Here is a 14114-nt window from a genome sequence, read left to right on the forward strand (position 1 = left end):
TCTTCTTTTCCTTCTGCTGTTTAATCACCTAGTGGTGTTTCCAGATAAGAAATGTAAATGGAATTCATTACCTAAACAGGGCATGTAATTCATTTATCATAGGGTATCAATAGGCAAAGAATTGTTCTATGTGATAAATTCAGTAGTAAAGAGATGAGAGGCCATTGTGAAGAACTGTAGCTCTCCACTGAATTGCAAGGGTTCTTGAATGTTGTCAACATTTGGAGGCTGTTGGAGGAGGGAGCTCTATTGATGAAAAATGGCTACGTATTCAAAATTTCAGTGCATACCAGGAAGATAATTCAATTCAATCTCTGGCTTACCCAAACAATCTTGGAGTTACTGCCAACAAGGAAATCCCCAGGGTCTAATAAAAATATCTTTAGGAGTGAAGGAGTTAACTGAGTGTGTAAGCTTTATCTTTTGTCCAATGGACTTGTGGTTTGCTTATTAAAGTCTCCAGTAAATGATTGTTAGAGACCTGTCATTGATAGCAGTTGCTAGTTGCTGCCTTTTAAAAGGCCGTTGATTCCTCTGCAAGGTGGTGCAGCATCCTCTGTCCCTTCACTCATTTCAGATCTACTCAGGTCTGCCTGTAAAAGGTTCTTTCAGATCAACAAGCATGAATGACGAAGACTACAGCACCATCTATGACACAATCCAAAATGAGAGGACATATGAGGTTCCAGACCGGCCAGAAGAAAATGAAAGTCCCCATTATGATGATGTCCAGGAGTACTTAAGGCCAGAAAATGATTTATATGCCACTCAGCTGAATGCCTATGAGTATGATTTTGTGTCAGTCTATACCATTAATGGTGAAGAGACCAGCCTGGCCTCTGCCCAGTCAGAAGACAGAGGCTACCTCTTGCCTGATAAGATATACTCTGAGCCAGGTGAGCTCCAGGAGGACAGGGGCATCTCAATGGAAGGGTTATATTCACCAACCCAGGACCAGCAACCCTGCCCAGAAGAGCTCCAGGAGAATGGGAGTGTGATGAAGGAAGACCTGCCTCCTCCTTCAAGCTTCACCATTCAGCATAGTAAAGCCTTCTCTATCAGCAAGTATTCCTCCACCTGCTATTCTGATGCTGAAGGTTTGGAAGAAAAGGAAGGAGCTCGCATGAACCCTGAGATTTGCCTCTTCGTGAAGGTAAGGTCTGCCTCTGACAGGCACACCCTGTGCATGCAGATATTGTGACTGGTGTTTTATTTTGCTCTGAATGACCAGGGAAAGATTCATAATGTCATGGTCCTTGGATCTCGATACATATTCAAGAGCCGGAGTGACTAAATCAGTCATTAGAGTGTACTCAGCTCTTTTCAAAATTAGAGGAATTGGAAGGTGCATTTAAAGCATGTGTTTAATCGTTGACTTTTGCATACCATGAGCAAAGCATGTTGCAAAAGGGTTCACACGAGTGAGCCAAAATTGCTGCCCAAATCCTTGCCATTGTGACTGACATTAAGTACATTTTTCTGTCTAGTTACATTTCCTTTGTCAACATGTTTAAAAGTGAAACCAAAACTTGTGACAGAAAGACCTTCTTGTGTTTCTAAGGTCACAGATTTGTCAGATAGGTGGTCAATAAAGGCTATCACTGTCACTAGCTTGCCCCTTTGGCACCAATATAACTAAAAATCCGTTGAAGTAAAATGATTTCAGTAGTAGTAAGACACTAACTACCAGTGTTAATGTTTAATGCCTCTGATATCTAAACAGAACCTTGGCGATCTTTGTATTAGACAACAAAGTAATAAAGTTATGGTTATAAATATTATCAAAATGTTAAGTGTTTCAGACCTAAACAAATCATCTTTATTAAGTAAGATGGCAGGCCCTTTTTCCCCAACGTCTCCCCCACAATGTTCATATTTATGTGATTTTTAAAAACGTTTTCACATTTATTAGTATAAATATATTAGTAAATGCTACTTTTTCTTGCCAATAAAAATGATTATGAACCTACAAAAACCATAGTCCATACTCATTTCTCTCTCCGTCAGTTCCCAGTAACAGTTCTGATGAAACACACTTTACTCATTTTGCCTTTTGTTGTCTTCTACTTTGTTCTTTTCTCTAATTGTTTTCTGTGTAAATCATGGATCACTTATCCTACTACAAGGTCCTTTTAAAAATAATCTAGTATAGTAGTTGGTTCACACATATGTACCAGACACACATTGCCTTGTACTCCGCTGAGCATTTTGGGGGGAAAGGGCTGTGCAAGACAAGGCCCTTGCTCTTAAATAATGAATAATAGGGTGACAGAGACAGACTTGCACTCAATGCATTCTAATACAATACAGTAAGAGATGAAACAGAGGAGTGAGTGGAGTGTGTGGGTGTTCAGAGAAGGAGTGCCGAGGTGTGTACTGAGTTTGGAGCAGCTCCACGGAGGAGGTGATGTTAGAACAGGTGCATTCAAGCAGTTTTCTGGCCTCCATATCCACATCACCACTGTCACACCGTGCAAACAAACTTTTTTTTTTTTTTTTTTTTTTTTTTTTGTGAGATGGAGTCTCACTCTGTCACCCAGGCTGGAGTGTAATGGCATGATCTCAGCTCTCTGCAACTTCCACCTTCCAGGTTCAAGTGATTCTCCTGCTTCAGCCTCCCAAGTAGATGGGATTACAGGCGTGTGCCACCTGGTCTGGCTAATTTTTGAATTTTTAGTTCAGATGGGGTTTCACCATGTTGGCCAGGCTGGTCTCGAACTCCTGACCTCAAGTGATCTTCCCTTCTCAACCTCCCAAAGTGCTGGGATTACAGACATGAGCCATGGCTCCTGGCCACAGACTTTTTTAAAGTGAGGACTAGATGTATTTTTTTTTTTCTCTCATGACAGAAGCATCCATGCAAACTGCAACAGGCAAAGTGGGTCATCACCATGATCATCATCATTGTCGTCATCACCATGGACCCATCTGACATTATTTCTAAATTTGGCTAAGTGTTTATCTCACTAGAAATTAACCTATGGCTGGTATTGAGCAAAAACAAAAGTAGTAGGAAAAAGAAGTGTTGGTACTTCCTGGCAGTACTGGCAACAGGGAAAATTGATGAACTATAACATGTAATTCCTAAATTACTTAAAATTTCCTAAAGCAAATATTAGATTTAACTCTTTAAGTTTACATTATTTTTAGCATAACTGTGTGAACCGAAAGGCCAGAGAGTGTCCCACTGACCTCAGCTTCTATGCATAAACTCCTTTTTAAGAGTATTCAGTAATAAAACGAGTGGCAGTTATAATCCCTGCTTCCCAGTTCCACACTTGGCCCTATCTTCACTGAAGTTCCTTATCCAATGTTGAATGGAAGTGGAATATACAAAATTGGGTAAAACAGGGCCTTCTCTGCTTGAGTGAAACTATAGGGTCTGAGTGTGACCTCAGGCCTTTTCCTCCTCCCAGCGCTATGGAAGGGATGTTGGTTCCCGGCACTGGAGAAGGCTTTGTGGCTCAACATCTTCCTAGCAGGGCTTATGGCTTTGCAATTCTGGGTGTTCTTCTCCTGGGCTGTTTTAGTGTGGACCACTGGGCTGCATTTATACTTGTATTTGTTTGTGTATGTTTCCACCTGTTCTAGACATGTTGGTGAGAACGTCATGCAGGTTTGTAAGTATATGTTTAACCAACATTTTATTGAGGCTTAATCATTTCAAAGTGTGGACCAATTATTTAATTAAGTAACATGTCATTCATTTATTCATTCAACAGATCTGGTGCCAGGTGTTGGGTTTACACCAATGAAGAAAAAAAAAGTCTCGTCTCCCATGCACTTTTTTTTTTTTTTTTTTTTTTTTGAGATGGAGTTTCACTCTGTCACCCAGGCTGGAGTGCAACTCACTGCAACCTCCGCCTCCCGGGTAGCTTAGATTACAGGCATGTGCCACCACGCCCGGGTAATTTTTGTGTTTTTAGTAGAGACAGATTTTCACTATGCTGTTCAGGATGGTCTCGATCCCCTGACTTCAAGTGATCCACTCGCCTCAGCCTCCCAAAGTGCTGGGATTACAGGCATGAGCCATTGTGCCCGGCCATGTCTCCCGTGCACTTTGCATTGCAGTGAGAGAGACAACTGATAAACAAACAAATAAATACAAAATATGGCTAATGGTGAAAGTGCTGTAAAACAGGATATGGGTGTATTAATTTCTTATTTCTGCTCTAATGAATTACCTAAAACTTAGTGAATTAAAACAATACAAACAATCTCTTACAGTTCTGGGGGTCTGAAGTCTGAAATGAGTCTTCTGGGGCTAAACTCAAGGTGTCAGCAGAGTTGTGTTCCTAGGCTCTGGGGAGAATTTGTTTCTTTCTCTTTTCCATCTTCTAGAAGCAGATCTCATTCCTCGCGCATGGCCCACATCACATCACCTCTTCTCTCCCAGTTTCCATCATCCCATTGCCTTCTTCCGACTCCTTTTGCATTTCTCTTGTAAGGAACTCTGCGATTAGATTAGACCCACAACGATAATCCAGGATAATCTCCTCATTTTAAAATTCTTAGTTTAATCACATTTGCAAGTCCCTTTGTCATACAACATAATCTGCAACTTCTGGGAATTCGGACATGGCCATATTTGGCAGATGGGGAGTGATGGTGAGTAGGGGCGAATCGGTAGTGTGGCTGCAGTGGGTGAGTGAGGGAGACAAGGTGGGAGGAGATGAGGCTGGAGAGGTGCAGAGGCACAGACCATGATCACAGCAGCCCGTAGGGGCCACTGGGGGAAACTCACTCTGAGTAATAGGGGGAGTCATTGGGCAATTTTGGAAGGAATAGTATGGCCACCTTTTTGTAACAGGCTGTAGCTGGGAAGGTTAGACACAGTAGCAGGGAAAACAGTTTAGAGGCAACTGACCAACTTCAGGCAAGAGATGAGGGTGCATTACTACGACAGCAGTGGGGCATTGGGATTGTTTTGAAGAGAAAGCCCAAGCGTTTTGCTGAAGTATTTGATGTGGGTGAAAAGAAAAGTAAAGAGCCATGGTTGACTCTAGAGATTTTAGTGACCTGTGGACCCCTTCTCAGAAATTGTGTGATTGAGAAGCTGATATTCGCTAATGTTTCTGTGTGTATGTATGCCAAAGAGAGAGGAAGGGGTGGTGAGAGATGGAGAAAGAGAAAAGCATTCTAGTATTTTGTTTAATGCAAAGGAAGAAACTATTCTGATAATGGTTATTGCAAACAAAAATGGTACAAATAAACACCATTTGTCCTGTATATAATTTACGTCATTTATTATGGAAGCAGAATACGTTTTAGAGCAGGTTTTGGTTTTTGTTTTTGTCTTGAGACACGGTCTCACTCTGTTGCCCAAGCTGGAGGGCAATGGTGCAGACATGGTTCATTGCCACCTCAATCTCCTGGGCTCAAGCCATTCTCCCATCTCAGCCTCTAGAATAGCTGGGACCACAAGTGTGCACCACCATACCCAGCTATTTTTTTTTTTTTTTTGTAGAGACAGTGTCTTGCCATGTTGCCAGGGCTGTTCTTAAACTCCTGGGCTAAAGTGATTCTTCCACCTAAGGCTCCCAAAATGCTGAAGCCTCTGTGCCCAGCCCCTAGAGCAGATTTTGAAGTCTGGTTGCATGGATTTGAAACCTGGTTTAGCAGATTAATTTCTGTTAAATTATTGAGCTTCTCTCAGCCTCAATTTCCTCATTGATAAAATGGATGTTATGATACCTTCCTCATAGGGTTGTTATAAAGATTAAATAAGATAATGCTTATAAGTTGCTTAGTATAGTATCTGACATATGGTAAATGTCAATATATAGGAGCCTAAATTATTACTTATTGTGATGAATTGGAACCATTCAGGAAATAACGTTTTATTTTAAGCATAGTACTTTGCAGCAAGCATTCAATAAATATCCTATTGGGTTATTCTAACATGAGCAATATAATATTGTAGAAAGAGAAGTGGTCAGGGAATTCTAACACAACTTTGTCAATACTTTTGTATAAAATGTCCCTGAACCCAAGTTTCTTCATCCTTGAAAGGCAACCTTTCCTAACTCTTACAGTCTTAGATTCCAAGGTATATGGCCCCAGCTCCTGGTCAGTGTGTACATGTGTATATGGCACCACCTATTATCCACTCTAGGATACTGCTCAACACTGAGTATGGTCTCTAGATTTGGCTGTGGTTGGAAAAGTTGACGTGAGAACAACACTCCTGTCCACACTCAGCTCATGTGAAGCCTGTCCGTTGGAAAGCTCATGTGAAGCCTGTCCGTTGGAAAGAGCCTATCTCTGATAGAGCATTTATAGGGCCCTCATGCAGGGATGTAAAGGTTGTGCACTGAACAAGTTTAGGGGGCACTATTCACAGAGAATGTAAATGTTGTCCTGCTGAAGTCAGGCAACAGAATAACCCTGGTTAATATTTCTTAGACTCATAGCCCATAATTATTCTAAAGGAATTACTCACTATAATTTGGCTCAGCATAGTAAAGTGCCCCAGATTGTCAGCAATTGCTTTTATTGCCATACCAGAGGTGCCCGTTGTGGTTACAGGGGTCATGGTATTCAAAATGGGGCACTCAGCATAATCCATTCTAATGCTATAATTAGAATTAAAAAGTAATAAGCAGCATTTCTGTTGAACTTTAATCATCTTAAATGTTAATATTTTATATATTTTACAATGATCACAGTGCACTTTTAAGGTAGTGCATATATATATATATACACACATATAATTTGTAAGTGAGTAATTGTGCATCTATTGTGGGTAAATGTTTTATATTGATAGAGATATGCAATTTTTAAACACATTACTGATTTTTAGGCTTTCCTTCCTTTTCTGCTATGATCTGTGGGCCTGGACCTCTTTCCTTGGCCAAGATCTGATGAGAAGAGATCTCCTTACCTCCTAGGTTCTTCCTGGATGTTTTCATAAGCAACACATTTAGTCCATTTGCCTTGGAGGCAAACAAAGCTTTATAATAGCAGGTGAGAAACTTATAAAATCCCCTTGAGGAAATGAGATAAATGAAGCTGGATTGGGATGTTGAGATGTGGCTCAATGGACGTCCCAGGCAGTGGGCTCAGCAGAAGCAAAGACACAGCCAACACTCACATGTGTATGGCGAGGTCTATTTTGTTGGGTGGGTCAGAAGGCCCACATAAGTGAAGAGCAGATGGTGAAATTGAAGAACTAGGAGTGCTGCCTTTCACTGCAAACTAAGGGGCTTGGTTCTTATCCTAAAGCCACCAAGAGTAATAAAATGTTCTGAGGAAGATACCATGAGCAAAACAAGGTTTAGGATAACAAGCAAATTAAAAAGAATTTCCACCTGGCAGCTAGAACAGAACCAAACAGACATCATGCTTTGTTTCAAAGATTAGTTCAAGTATTTAGATGTAAATACATCATGTGTCATTAACACTGTCTATTTTCAACTGATCATCTGGATGTGTCCAAATATTTAAATCTGTGGCTTCATATAAACCAATTTTGGTGGAAAAAGCTAGCTGGTATGATGCTGATTTATATATTATCTATCTGTGTATCCAGCTATTTTATATTTTGTGAGGGTAAGGGGGAGATATCCGGATTCAGCACAAGGTTTTGATTGTTATTTTAGTATAGTTTCCAGTTTAAAAAGTGTGTTTGCGTGGCGTGGGATAGCCTGGCTGGACTTACTTAATTAGAGTGCTAGGAACACAATCAAGGCCCAGTTTTGTTCCAAATTATTTTCTAGGTGCCCATATGAACTGGTTTGCCTTGTGAATCAATGCCATTAATCAAAGAGTCGCAGAATCTTAGCACTGTGCCAAGAATGTGGAAAGTCAGAGGAATGAAGCAACCTTCCTAAGGCTGCCTGCAAATCACTGACAAGCTAGCACACCGGGCTGTCCATCCAGGGGATTTTTCTTTATATCGGCATTCCTAGCCTGGGAATATGTTCATATGTTCATGAATATGCTTTGGGAGGTTGAGGAACATTCTAGAACCCTATGCAAAAATATTTGTGCCAGATGATTTCAGGAGGGTCCATGAACTCTCAGAAATGTTAACTATCACTGTGATGCATTCCACTTTCACTGCCTGCGTACTCACTCCCATGTGGGAGGGGTAGAATATGCTGTGGGGTGACACAAATCTTTTTCTTTACTGTGGAGTCATCCACTTGCTCTAAGCCTTTCAGTGCCTTGAGGAACCATGGGAAGAAACCTTCACGAAAGAATAATAAAGAAGCATCACTAAATAATCATGTGAGAGTTATGTTAACTCTGAAAATGAAAGTGATGTGATACTCTGAAATACATACCCCCAAATTGGGGTCCATATTTTTTCTAAAGAAAGTTTTGCAATTTTTCCACCAAGAGACTGCAAACTCAATGCCAATGCATCCACTGCTAATCCCATCATCCTGGACAGCATCACCAATTGTACACATGAAAACTTCTGAATAACTTGGATTTCTGTTTCTCATTTACTTTCAATAATCCGATTGATTTCACCTCTCAAAATATTCTCTCCTCTTCATCTTGGTCACTAATGATCAGTGTCATCTTGACCACAGCTGTTTAACTGGTCACTCTGTCTCTAGAGTCATCCATCTCCCAAGGACCCCCCACCTAGCCACAAGAATGGTCCACATGTCTGTCTGTCTTTCTTTCTTTCTTTCTTTCTTTCTTTCTTTCTTTCTTTCTTTCTTTCTTTCTTTCTTTCTTTCTTTCTTTCTTTCCTTCCTTCCTTCTTTCTTTCTTTTTTCTTTCTTTCTTTCTTTCCCTCTTTCCCTTTTTCTTTCTTTCTTTCTTTCTTTCTTTCTTTCTTTCTTTCCTTTCTTTCTTTCTTTCTTTCTTTCTTTCTTTCTTTTTCTTTCTTTCTTTCTTTCTTTCTTTCTTTCTTTCTTTCTTTCTTTCTTTCTTTCTTTCTTTCTTTCTTTCTTTCTTTCTTTTGTTTTAAGTTCAGGGGTACATGAACAGGTTTGTTATATAGGTAAATTTGTGTTATGGGGGTTTGTTGTACAGATTATTTCGTCACATCATTATTTTGTTATTTTTCCTGATCCTCTCTCTCCTCCCTCCCTCTATCCTCCGATACGCCCCAGTGTGTGTTGTTCCCCTCTATTTGTCTGTGTGTTCTCATCATTTAGCTCCCGCTTATGAGTGAGAACATGCGGTGTTTGGTTTTCTGTTCCTGCATTAGTTTGCTAAGAATAATGGCCTCCAGCTCTACCCATGTTCCTCTGAAGAACATAATCTCATTCTTTTTTATGACTGCATAGTATATTCCATGGTATATATGTACCACATTTTCTTTATCCAGTCTACCATTGATAGGCATTCAGGTTGATTCCATGTCTTTGCTATTGCGAATAGTCCTGCAAAGAACATACACATCTGTTTGTCTCATAGAACAATTTATATTTCTTTGGGTATATACTCAGTAATGGGATTGCTGGGTAGAATGGCAGTTCTGTTTTTAGGTCTCTGAGGAATCACCACACTGCTTTCCACAATGGTTGAATTAATTTACACTCTGATCAGCAGTGTATAAGTGGCCATTTTTCTCTGCAACTTTGCCAGCACCTTTTTTTTTTTTTTTTTGACTTTTTAGTAATAGCCATTCTGACTGGTATGAGATGGTATTTCATTGTGATTTTGATTTATACTTCTCTAAAAATTAGTGATAAGCCTTTTTTCATATGGTTGTTGGCTGCATGTATGTCTTCTTTTGAAAAGTGTCTGTTCATGTCCTTTGCCCACTTTTTAACTTTTTAAAGTTTCTTTTAGATGCTGGATATTAGACCTTTGTCAGATACATAGTTTGCAAAATTTTTCTCCTCTTCTGTTGGTTGCTTACTCTGTTGATAGTTTCTTTTGCTGTTCAGAAGCTCTTTAGTTTAATTAGATCCCATTTGTTTCAACTGTTTTTGGCATCTTTGTCATGAAATCTTTGCCCGTTTCTATGCCCAGAATGGTATTGCCTGGGTTGTCTTCCAAGGTTTTTATAGCTCTGGGCTTTACGTTTAAGTCTTTAATCTATCTTGAGTTGATTTTTGTATATAATATAAAGAAGGGGTTCCAGTTTCAATCTTCTTCATATGGCTAGACAGTTATCCCAGCACAATTTATTGAATAGGGAGTCCTTTCCCCATTGCTTGTTTTTGTCAGCTTTGTCAAAGATCTGATGATTACAGGTGTGCGGTCTTATTTTGGAGCTCTCTATTCTGTACCATTGGTCAGTGTGTCTGTTTTTGTACCAATACCACGCTAGTTTGGTTACTGTAGCCTTATAGTATAGTTTGAAGTTGGGTAGAGTGATGCCTCCAGCTTTGTTCTTTTTGCTTAGGATTGCCTTGGCTATTTGGGTTCTTTTTTGGTTCCATATGAATTTTAAAATAGTTCTTTTTCTTTTTTTTTTTTTTTTTGTTTCTGTGAAGAATGTCTTTGGTAGTTTGACAGGAATAGCATTGAATCCATAAATTGCTTTGGGCAGTATGGCCGTTTTAATGATATTGATTCTCCCTATACACAAGCATGGAATGTTTTCCCATTTGTTTGTATCCTCTCTGATTTCTTTGAGTAGTGTTTTATAATTCTCATTGTAAAGATTTTTCAACTCCCTGGTTAGCTGTATTCCTAGGTATTTTATTCTTTTGTGGCAATCATGAAAGGGATTACATTCCTGATTTGGTGCTCAGCTTGACTGTTGTTGGTGTATAAGAATACTAGTGATTTTTGTACATTGATTTTATATCCTGAAACTTCACTGAAGTTGTTTACTAGCTTGAGCAGCTTTTGGGCCAAGACTATGGGGTTTTCTAGATATTAAATCATGTCATCTGCAAACAAGGATATTTTAAATTCTTCTATACCTATTTGGATGCCTTTTATTTCTTTCTCTTACCTGATTGTTCTGGCCAGAACTTCCAATACTACGTTGAATAGGAGTGGTGAGAGAGGGCCTTCTTGTCTTGTGCTGGTTTTCAAAAGGTATACTTACAGCTTTTGTTCATTCAGTATGATGTTGGCTGTCGGCTTGTCACAGATGGCTCTTATTATTTTGAGGTATGTTCCTTTGATACCTAGTTTATTGAGAGTTCTTAACATGAAGGGATGCTGAATTTTATCAAAAGCATTTTCTGCATCTATTGAGATAATGATTTTTTTTTTTTGTCTTTAGTTCTGTGTATGTGATGAGTCACATTTATTGATTTGCATATGTTGAACCAACCTTGCATCCCAGGGAAAAAACCTACTTGATTGTGGTGGATAAACTTTTTGATGTGCTGCTGAATTCAGTTTGTAAGTATTTTGTTGAAGATTTTTGCATTGATGTTCATCACAGATACTGGCCTGAAGTTTTCTTTTTTTGTTGTATCTTTGCCAGGTTTTGCTATTAGGATGATGTTGGCCTCATAGAATGAGTAAGGAAGGAGTCCCTCCTCTTCAATTTTTTTGGAATAGCTTTAGTAGAAAAGGTACCAGCTATTCTTTGTACATCCAGTGGGATTCAGCTATGAATCTGTCTGGTCGTGGGTATTTTTTTTTTTTTCTTTTTGGCAGACTATTTATTACAGATTCAATTCCGGAACTCATTATTGGTCTGTTCAGGGATTCAGTCTTGGGAGGATGTATGTATCCAGGAATGTATCAATTTTCTTCTAGATTTTCTCATTTGCATGCATAGAGGGGTTCATCATATTCTCTGATGGTTATTTGTATTCCTGTGGAGTCAGTGATAATATCCCTTTTGTTGTTTCGAATCGTGTTTATTTGGATCTTCTCTCTTACATGTGCTTTTTTAGAGCACATCAGACCATGCCATTCCCCTGCTTCTAGTTATGTAGTAGCTCCCTATTGCCCCAGGAAAAAGGCCAGGATGAAAGGGATGCATAAAAGTTTCTCATGATACATCAGGCTTTTAACTAAGACTTCATTACTTGCCACTCCTCATTCACCCTGTGTCTTAAAAACGTTCACTTGCCTGTACTTCCCTGCACACTTCATGATTCTGGGCCTGTGCTCAAGCTGCCCCCTTTCAATGCTTTTCCTTCCTCTCCTCTCAAATGCAGCCTAGAAGTCACCTCTTCAGGAGGGCTTTCCTTGTCCCTCCAGAAAATGCTGGGCTGTGTCGGCTCTGCACTCCTTCATTGTTCTTATCTTAATGTATTAGTTTGCTAGGACTTCTGCCGTAAAGTATCACAAACTAGATGACTTAAACAACAGAACTTCACTTTCTCACAATACTGGAGGCTAGAAGACCAAGATCAAAGTGTTGGCAGGGTTGGTTTCTTCTGAGTCATCTCTCCATGGCTCGTAGATCACCATCGTCTCTCTATGTCTTCACATGGTATTCCCCCTGTGCATGTCTGTGTCCTAATCTTCTCCTCTTATAAGAACACCAGTCATTTTGGATTAGGGCTTACCCTAATGACCTCATTTTAACTTAATCACCTCTTTAAAGACCCTATCTCTAAATGCAGCCATGTTCTGAGGGTTTAGGATTTCAACATACAAATTTGGGGGTACGTATACAATTCAGCCCATAACATATAATGATATGATTACTTGTTTATGTCTTTATATGTCCCTAGCTATGAACTATTGCCTCCATTCTCATATACTTGGTCCATGGCATACTTAAAATGATGGTCGAATGAAGGAAGGAGGGAGGAAATAAGTTACCCCCAGGAATCTCCAGGGTAATGAGGGAGGAGGAAGCCTTGGGCCAGTAGCTGGCAGCAGTAGTAAGAGTGGTAGTCCAAGCCCTCTGTGTCAGCTTTGTAGGGTTGCTGTAACAAATTACCACAAACACGGTGGTTTAAAACAACAGAAACTTATTCTCTCACAGTTATTGATGTCAGAGTCTAAAGATAGGGTATTGTCAGGGCCACACTCCCTCCGAAGGCTCTAGGGGAGAGTTCTTTCTTGTATTTTTTAGATTCTGTTGGCTTCTGGCAATCTTTGGCTTGTGGTTGCATCACGCCAATCTCTGCCTCCTTCATCACACGGCCTTCTCCCTGGTGTTCCTGTATCTGTTTCCCCTTATCTTCTCTGATAAAGACTTGGGATTGAATATAGGGCCACCTTAATTCAGGATGATTTCATCGCAAGACCCTTAGCTTAAATTACATCTACAAATACCCTTTTTCCAAATAAGGTCACATTTTCAGGTTCCAGGTGGACATAACTTTTTAAGGCCACTCTTCAACCCACTACCCTCCTGAAGGAAGAATGAGTTGGATTGAATGGGAACCCCCAGACATGGGCAACCAGTCTCAGAATCCGTATTTTCCCCTTGATGCAAGGGTCTCTGTAAGAACTTACTGGACTGTTTGTATCTTCATCTCTTTAGTTCTCAGGCATTCATTAGAATGCCTGGCACATTCCTAACATCATCCTGAAGTTGGACAGAAAGCCAATATTCTGAGTGCTTATTTGATCTGTTGAGCTCTAAAGGAACATTGGAGTCAAAGGACTTGAGGATTTGCACAGCAATTGGGGTTAGACACCGCAAGGAGCAGCCTGGGCTAGAGCTAATTCAATGCATCCTTGTTCCTGGGCCTGCCTTTGTGTTTCTGCATTAATATCATTTACTGAACACTGTTTTGTCAACAGACACAGAAGCCAAACTAGACGTGGTGATCAGGAGAAAAGGTGCAGTGTCAACCCTGCAGGAGAGAATATCAGCTGGCCAGGATGTGGCTTCCAATCAGAATATCAAGAGGGAGATAGTGTTAGATTAGTCAGTAGGGGTCATTTCTTTGGACTCCCATTTTTTAAAGGGCAGTTTACCAGACTATCAGCTCCTTGAGGAAGGAATCCTGTTTCTTATCTCTGTAGCTCTGTGTCCTGTGGGGGCACTGAGCTTGTTGCAGTGGGGAAACTCTGTAAATGTTGGTCAAAGTGAACTAAACAGTTACCCCTGAGACCCTCAGCTAGCCTTCATTCACCTAATGGAGTAAAGACCATCCCTTGGAACGAAATTGCAAACTGGATACTCAATTCCCCTGCTGTAAACTTTCCCTATTGCCAACATGATCAAGTTCACCTTTGAGCATCCCATTACGAAGCCTTTGCACGTTCTGCCCCAACAATCTAATGGCTTCTCTAATTCCATCTCCCACCATGCTCCGCCTCAC

General features: G+C 40.1%; 1 protein-coding gene across 1 annotated transcript in view; it reads left to right on the forward strand.

Annotated features, from left to right (window-relative positions):
- The first annotated feature begins 622 nt into the window (after positions 1 to 622).
- CLIC5 (chloride intracellular channel 5) overlaps positions 623 to 14114 on the forward strand; it is a 177648-nt gene continuing 164156 nt past the window's right edge. Inside the window, exon 1 of the mRNA XM_010372542.2 lies at positions 623 to 1153. Coding sequence (XP_010370844.2) covers positions 623 to 1153 — 531 coding nt within the window. The remainder of the gene's footprint in view (positions 1154 to 14114) is intronic.

The sequence above is a fragment of the Rhinopithecus roxellana genome, chromosome 4, assembly GCF_007565055.1.
Source record: "Rhinopithecus roxellana isolate Shanxi Qingling chromosome 4, ASM756505v1, whole genome shotgun sequence".
Lineage (NCBI taxonomy): Eukaryota > Metazoa > Chordata > Mammalia > Primates > Cercopithecidae > Rhinopithecus > Rhinopithecus roxellana.